This window comes from Morus notabilis, unplaced genomic scaffold, assembly GCF_000414095.1.
Source record: "Morus notabilis unplaced genomic scaffold, ASM41409v2 Scaffold1800, whole genome shotgun sequence".
NCBI lineage: Eukaryota > Viridiplantae > Streptophyta > Magnoliopsida > Rosales > Moraceae > Morus > Morus notabilis.
Genome location: NW_010367030.1, coordinates 30,369 through 38,120, shown reverse-complemented (window position 1 = coordinate 38,120; position 7,752 = coordinate 30,369). Strand labels below are relative to the sequence as shown.

Here is a 7,752-nt window from a genome sequence, read left to right as displayed (position 1 = left end):
CTTGGTTTCAGGGAGAGAGAGAGATATATATATATATTTTTTTTTTTTTTTTTTCTTTTTTCTTTTTTCTTTTTTTCTTTTCCCGTTTAGAGAATCTTTACCAGACAAGTGCTGTTGCTAAGTGCATATGACTTCATGAATGATTCTGTACTTTCACAGACAAATATACAAGAAAGAGTGGAGTTTGTTTAGTAGATCACTTTGTACAAGAGCCATCTTCTTCATTTACTTGGATCATATACATACATATATATATATATATATATATATTTTATTTTTTTTTTCATGCACCGTGTGCGCCATATTAACTTATTTTATAGAGGGATTTTTGCCTCGTCAATTATTTTACTTTGTTGGCATGTTTATTTGACCCTACCCTATAATAATAATAATAGAGTAAGATTATGTTTAGTGTGATCATCATATTATATATACTAATACAAACCGTAAATTAATACGGTCTATTGTATTATTGAATACAGTTCATTTTTGTGTGTGTATTGTATTGTATTATTTTATAATAAATCGATGATTCATGTCAAAGATGGACACGACTAAAAGTCAGAATCAAACTGATTGGGTTGTGTCAGAGCCTCTATAATTGTTAATTGTTAAAAATTAAGAGGACACAATGTAAATTTATATTTTAAAAATTAAATTTTGGCTCTAAAACTTTTGCAAAATTACATTTTAATCCCAAAACTTTTGTAAAATTACACTTTGACCTCAAAATTTTAAAAACTTTCATTTTGGCCCCAAAACTTTTGAAAATTATATTTTTGACCCCACACTTTTTAAAAAATTATATTTCAACCCAAAAATTATTAAAATTTTACATTTTCACATGACACCAAACACTATATTGTGTTATGATAACACAATACAATACACATTATACAATATAATACAACACAAGTTACCAAACATGTCATGTATGTATAGTAGTAGTAAACTCACAAAACCTTTAACGCACTGTTACAGTGAGATAATTATTTAAGATCATTCAAGATCGGCTATGGGTAGATCTGTGCTTGTTTAATTAACAGATGCCACACATAACGAGATCAATGCATAATAAATGCCTTCTTTTTATCCAATAACAGATTTGAGATTGCAGTTCTTGAGAAGTTTAGCGTTGCCAACTAAAAGCAGTTTAATCCACTGGAAGTAGAAATTTTGATTCCAGAAAGCAGTGAAAGTTTAGGGGTTATTCAGAACATATACTCAAAACTCAAGTATGATTTTGTTACAGTATTTTCTTCTCACAAATAATTTGAATCAAAAAAATTCATGTCAATAATTCTCACAAATTTGAATCAAAACTCAAATCGTGGTTTAAATACACCTCCCAAACAAATCCTTAGTTTAGCATATGTCCAAGTCTAATCAAGGCTAGGTTTTACCTACATTTTCAAACAATGAGCAAAATATTTTGCCTAGTAGCATGGTCCAAAATCACATAACTAAAAGGTACCAAAGATGTCAAAAAGGTCAAAACTTATGATTTGACAAAAAGCACAACATTACAAGAACATTGAAAAACTAAAATCACCCCCTTTGTATCTAGAAACAGGACTACTCATACTCGACCAGTTTCATTGAGCCTGAAAATGATTGAAAGCTAAAAGACTCTTTTATTAGCCAACAGTTTATTTGACATTGATGAACAAAGATCCCGCTTATGCCCATAACTTATCGAATCCTAATGATCAAATTACACCTAACCTGAACTGCTCCCGACAAAACTCTCTAGTTGTCCCAAAAACAGGTTTGACTCGTGCGTCAAATAATTTGTTGGGACGTGATTACCATACTCCAAGAGAAAACAAAGTTAATGTCCTATCACCTTCTTAGGGTGATCTGAATGCTTCACCAGCATAACGCACATTCCCGAGTTCCTCTTCAATGCGCAGAAGCTGCAACAAAAAATTGAATCCCCCAAAATGTGAGTGTTTAATTTTTAAAGAGAGGAGACAAATTAATACAGACAGGAACTGATGATCACAAACCAAAAAGATCCAGTAATTTTTTTTCGCCTTTTTCTTTTTCTCTACAGAAAGCTTGGTATTAAACAAAGTAATTTAAAACTGCACTACAAGAGGAATCAGAATTTCAGAAGTTAAAACTGCACTACGGAAGATGAAAAAAGAGAAGATATGTGGGCCAGATGATATTCCAATAGAGGTTTGGATGGCGTTAGGAGATGCTGGAATTGTGTGACTCACTAAGCTTTTTAATGAGATACTAAAGAAGAAGCACATGCCTTATGCATGGAGGAAAAGTATTATTGTCCCCATCTTTAAGAATAAAGGAGATGTGCTGAATTGTAACAATTATAGAGGCATAAAGTTAATAAGTTACACTATGAAACTTTGGGAGAGAGTTATCGAAAGGAGATTAAGGGCCACAACTACCATCTCAGGTAACCAATTTGGCTTCATGCCAGGCAGATCAAGCACGGAAGCCATTTTTTTTTCTTAAGATGCTGATGGAAAGGTACATAGAAGCAAAGACGGACCTACATATGGTCTTTATAGATTTAGAAAAGGCATATGATATGGTGCCAAGGGAAGTTTTATGGTGGGTGTTAGAAAATAGATGAGTGCATGTGAGGTATATCAAGGTAATTAAGAACATGTATGATGGGGTGGTCACGAGTGTGAGAACTACTGGAGGCTACACGGCAGAGTTCCCCATTCGGATCGGCCGTCATCAAGGATCTGCTCTTAATCCTTATCTTTTCACCATCATGATGGATGAGCTGACAAGAAAAATCCAATATAGAGTTCCTTGGTGTATGCTTTTTACAAATGATATAGTTTTAGTTGATGAACATAAAGAAGGAGTTAACCGTAAGTTAGAATTATGGAGACAGACTCTCGAGATGAATGAATTTAAGTTAAGTAGGACGAAAACTGAATACATGCATTGTAGGTTTAGTAACTCAAGTAATCAGAGTAATAGAATTTCTTTAGATGGTGTGGAGATTGGGGCTTCTAAAAAGTTTAGGTACCTTGGGTCTATAGTGCAGTACGAAGGAAATATAGAAGAGGATATTCAACATAGAATTAAGGTATGGTGGGTTAAGTAGAAGAATGCTACGGGAGTTTTATGTGATGGCAAGATGCCTATTAAGTTGAAAGGAAAGTTCTATAGGACTGTAATCCGCCAAGCTATGTTATATGGTAGTGAATGTTGGGCCATTAAGAGACAACATATATCTAAAATGAGTGTGGCATAAATGCGTATGTTAAGATGGATGAGTGGCCATACGAAAATGAATCGCATAAGGAATGAAGTTATTTATAGTAAAGTAGGTGTAGCACCAATAGAAGATAAGGTGCGCGAAGGCAGCTTGAGGTAATACGGACATGTCCAACGTAGACCGCTAGAAGTACCAGTTCGTGCTTGGGAGGACATTCTTATACCTAATACTAGGAGAGGGAGGGGTAGACCAAGAATTACGTGGACCGAAGTAGTTAAGAAACACATTCTAGATCTAGGCCTTCAGGAAAGTTTAATTTCGAACAAAGCTACGTGGAAAAGTGAAATCCATATAGTCGACCCCAATTAAATTGGAATTAAGGCTTGTTGTTGTCGTTGTGGTGTTTCTAAGTAGAAGCCGGAGTAACGTTATGCAATTTAACAATTTGGACCAAGTTGGGTGTTTGGTTCATCAATCATGAACCTCGACAAATTAGAGAAAAAAACATACGCTTGCCGCCACGGAATTTTTTTTTCTTTTTTCTTTTCCGGTGGAACACCATGGAAATTTGGGATTTATTATATGAAATGAAACCCAAAACTTTGACAGGCATACATTATTGACAAGCGTTATAGGCATGAGCCACAGATATAAAGAGGGAGAGGGAGTTAGGTAGGGAGGGGTGGGGAAAAATGGTTGAGGATTTTAGTACCTGATTGTACTTCGCCAACCGCTCACTTCGGCAGGGAGCACCTGTCTTGATCTACACAACAGAATATGCAATGATCAACTACATTGATATTGATAAAAACTCAGAAAGATATTAAACATCATATAATTAATCATTAAACCTGTCCACTAGCCAAGCCAACAGAAAGATCAGCAATAAAGTTATCTTCTGTTTCTCCACTCCGATGGCTAACCATAACCCCCCAACCTGCAGCTTTTGAGTCAAGTGCTGCTTGAATAGATTCCGTAATTGAGCCAATCTGATTAACCTGCAATTGAATGGATGAAATGAGACAGATGAAAACTGCAATACATTCCCAAAGACCACAAAAAAATGTGAATCATAAAGACTCCATTAAGTGAAAGAATCATTGATTAAACGGACTCGATTCGGATAAAGATACTTGCCTTCAAAAGTAAAGCATTGCATGCCTTCTTATGAATCGCTTCAGAAATTCTCTTTGGGTTGGTAACCAACAAGTCATCTCCAACAAGCTGAATATCAACAGAAGACTGAAGTGAAGCCCATGAGCTCCAATCATCTTGGTCGAAAGGATCTTCAATGGACACAATGGGGAAATCTTTAACGAACTCCTTGTAGAGCTCACCTAGGCTCTGAGCCGAGCGTACATGAGCTCCATCATTAGGTTGTTTCTTAAAGTTAAGATCGTATCTCCCATCTTTAGTGAAAAACTCTGAAGCAGCAACATCCATTCCTATTTTTATCTGCAGAATTATTTGTATTGAGTCCACACACATCATAAAGTGTAAACAGAAGTAGAGAACCGCAAAGAAAACAATTAATGCCTCCTACCTTGCCCGTATAACCAGCTTTTTCAATTGCATCGATGAGCAAAATAAGTCCCTCCCTATTGTCCTGAACATTCGGAGCAAACCCCCCTTCATCACCAACATTGCAAGCATCTTGTCCATATTTTGCCTTGATAATGCCCTTCAGTGTATGATATACTGTTTTAACAGAATAGAAATATCAGTAGTCTGTAAAAAGTATAATAGGAACAAAAAATACACGGCATAGAGAAGAACAAACAATTTCAATAAGCGTAACTACAATTCTAACCTTCACTGCCCATGCAAAGGGCCTCGGCAAAAGAGGTTGCACCTACTGGCAATATCATGAATTCTTGCATGGCCAAATTATTTCCTGCATGGCTACCCCCATTAATTACATTAAAAGCTGGAACAGGCATAACAAGCTCTTTTGTCCCTGACAGTTCTTGAATGTGCTTGTACAAGGGAATTCCCTTTGCTCCTGCACCGGCTCTGCACACGCTCAGCGACACTCCCAATATTGCATTAGCCCCAAGCTTTGACTTATTAGGCGTTCCATCAATTTCCAGCATAATAGCATCCACATCAGCTTGATTTCTGGTAAACGAAAACACAAAAAATGTCATATTACATGGCCAAATGCCAATAAATAAAAGTATACACCTGTATGCATAAACATCCTAAATCCTTATAGCATCGAGGTTAACAATAAAATTCTTTCAAGTACCCACATTTTCATGATAATGTTGATAATCTCCAGTAAAAAAGTTGGGAGTATTCGACAAGATGTTGACAGTTTCATCAACATTTTACCTAAATTTACAGCTAGATATTTTTATTGACATTGATAATTTTTCATTGTCACCAATATTGACACCGGTATTTTTATTATCATTGATCCTAGGTGTTTCCTTTCTTACTTCCATCCAGAAACACCAGTCCCAATCAAAAGCCCAATACCGATAAACAACATATAGTCAAGTCTATAACCACTTCGAACTATGGATATATACGTGTACATTTTGATTGATAATTTTATATAATTTCAGGCCTCATTCATTTCACCAATTCGAGTTTAGAATTTGAATTTTATTACAGTAAAAAGTTCTCAGAAACAATCACATCTAACTTTTTTCTACAGTAAAAAACTCTCACATAAAATCACATCTCAACTCGAATTAAAAACTCGAATCAGTGAATTAAACGGCCCCTTAGAGTTTCTCAAGGTTTTATTCAAAAATTCCATGTTGTAAGATAAATTTACATACATCTAATAAATGTTAAACAATTCTATTTCCATCGAAATTTCCATAAAATCTAGATACCCATATTTCTAGACAATAATATTTTCATTCTTGGTCTCAACCAGGCCATACTTTCTGAAGCTAAGAATTCCATGCAGAACATGATATGAAATACTAAAATGCAGAACCAAAATAATAATAATAATAATAATAATAAAATAAACACGCAGAAAACATAAATAATAACAACAACTAATTAACAATAATAATAAAAACCGAAACCAAACCTGACATCGACGCCGATAAGCTTGGGAGCGAGAACCTCATTGATGTTCTTGACGGCGTAGAGCACTCCTTTCCCTCCATAGACGCTCTTATCGCCATCTCTGAGCTCCAAAGCCTCATAGATCCCCGTGGAGGCGCCACTAGGAACCGCCGATCGGTAGAGATTATCGGTGATCAGATCAACCTCGACCGTCGGATTGCCTCTGCTGTCAATGATCTGACGCGCCTTGACGGACTTGACGGCGTACTCCCTAGCCGCCTTGGTGGCCGCCGACGGCGCGGCGGCGATGGAGCACCGAACGGGAGGGGATCGGCGGCGAGGGTTGAGAGGAGAAGGGACGGAGGTTGCGGAGAGTTGTGGTTTGGGCGAAGGTTTCGAGGAAAGGAAGGAGCTTTGGAGGAGAGTGGTCGTGGAGGATTGGGAAGCCGCCATGGCCATTTTGTGGTTCTCTCTCTAAAACGATCGAAGAGAGAGAGAGAGATGAAGGGTTGTTTGGAGAGAGGGAAAGTTATAGGGAGACAAAGTGTGGGAAAGTCCGCCAAGGAGGCGATGAAAGCAATTGTTTTTAGCGAGTTTTGTGTTTGTGTGAGTTTTGGTTTTGGTGGTTGTTGAAGTCTTTGGAGTTTGGAGAGACGTTGCAGACGGAGCTAGCTAAACACCGAGTTAGGTGAGTGAACGTATGTTTGGGGTCTATTTGCTATATGAAGTTCTGTTCATTTCACTTATTCGAGTTTAAAATTTAAGTTTTGTTACAGTAAAAAGCTCTTATAAATAATCACATTTAACTTTTTTATTACAGTAAAAAGCTCTCACATAAAATCACATCTCAATTCGAATTAAAAACTCGAATCAGCGAACTAAACGGATGAATTTGTACGATTTTAACAATTTACCTTTTAAATTTTTAATTTTATTAAATTACTCTCTTAATTTATAAAATATGTCTCATTTTAAAGAAATGATTATGTTAAATTAATGTTAAAAAAGTAAATTTAACATAAAAATTTTCACATTTTAATTTAAATATAATACAAATTTTTTAATTTTTTAACTTTTAATAATCCCTTAAATGTAATTAAAAATTTTAATAATTTTACAAATTTAGTAGATTGATGATTGAAATTAAAAGTTTGAGAGATAATTTACTAATATTGATAAGTTTAGGGTTAATTGTGTTAAAAACCTTGATTTTTGTTTTGTTTTTTGTTTTTTGTTTTTTTCTCGGTTGGGAAGTGCATGCTTAACATTTGTTTCTTTCGTGTGGAACACGTATATAATTTGTTGTTATTTTCTTTTTTCTTTAAAGCAAGCATTCATTATAATTTTAGGACATTTGTTAGTTGTGTTGTGTGGTGTTTTGTTTGAGAGTGGTCGAGTGGGACCATTTTTCTTTTCTTTTCTTTTCTTTTTTAATTTTGCTTTTAAGAATGTCAGTCCTCTACTTTTTGTTTAGTACTTGTTACTTGAACTTAAAAAATAAATAATAAATAAAAAAT

General features: G+C 35.3%; 1 protein-coding gene across 1 annotated transcript; it reads right to left on the bottom strand.

Annotated features, from left to right (window-relative positions):
• Positions 1-1,480: 1,480 nt before the first annotated feature.
• LOC21387815 (enolase 1, chloroplastic) lies at positions 1,481-6,890 on the bottom strand. Its single transcript, XM_024174559.1, has 7 exons — positions 6,258-6,890; positions 5,016-5,323; positions 4,749-4,903; positions 4,343-4,660; positions 4,057-4,203; positions 3,918-3,968; positions 1,481-1,916 (listed from the first exon to the last, which is right to left on the bottom strand). The coding sequence occupies exons 1-7, from the start codon at positions 6,692-6,694 to the stop codon at positions 1,851-1,853; spliced, it is 1,482 nt and encodes a 493-aa protein (XP_024030327.1). The 5' UTR covers positions 6,695-6,890; the 3' UTR covers positions 1,481-1,850.
• Positions 6,891-7,752: the final 862 nt, after the last annotated feature.

Bases quoted from the DNA above. Each gene is read 5' to 3' on its own strand.
- LOC21387815 (XM_024174559.1), bottom strand. From the start codon at position 6,694: ATGGCCATGGCGGCTTCCCAATCCTCCACGACCACTCTCCTCCAAAGC. The intron at 4,904-5,015 runs GTTAGAATTGTA...CTGTTAAAACAG, and splicing joins CCTTTGCATGGGCAGTGAAG to TATATCATACACTGAAGGGC. The intron at 4,661-4,748 runs GTAGGAGGCATT...ATAATTCTGCAG, and splicing joins AAGCTGGTTATACGGGCAAG to ATAAAAATAGGAATGGATGT.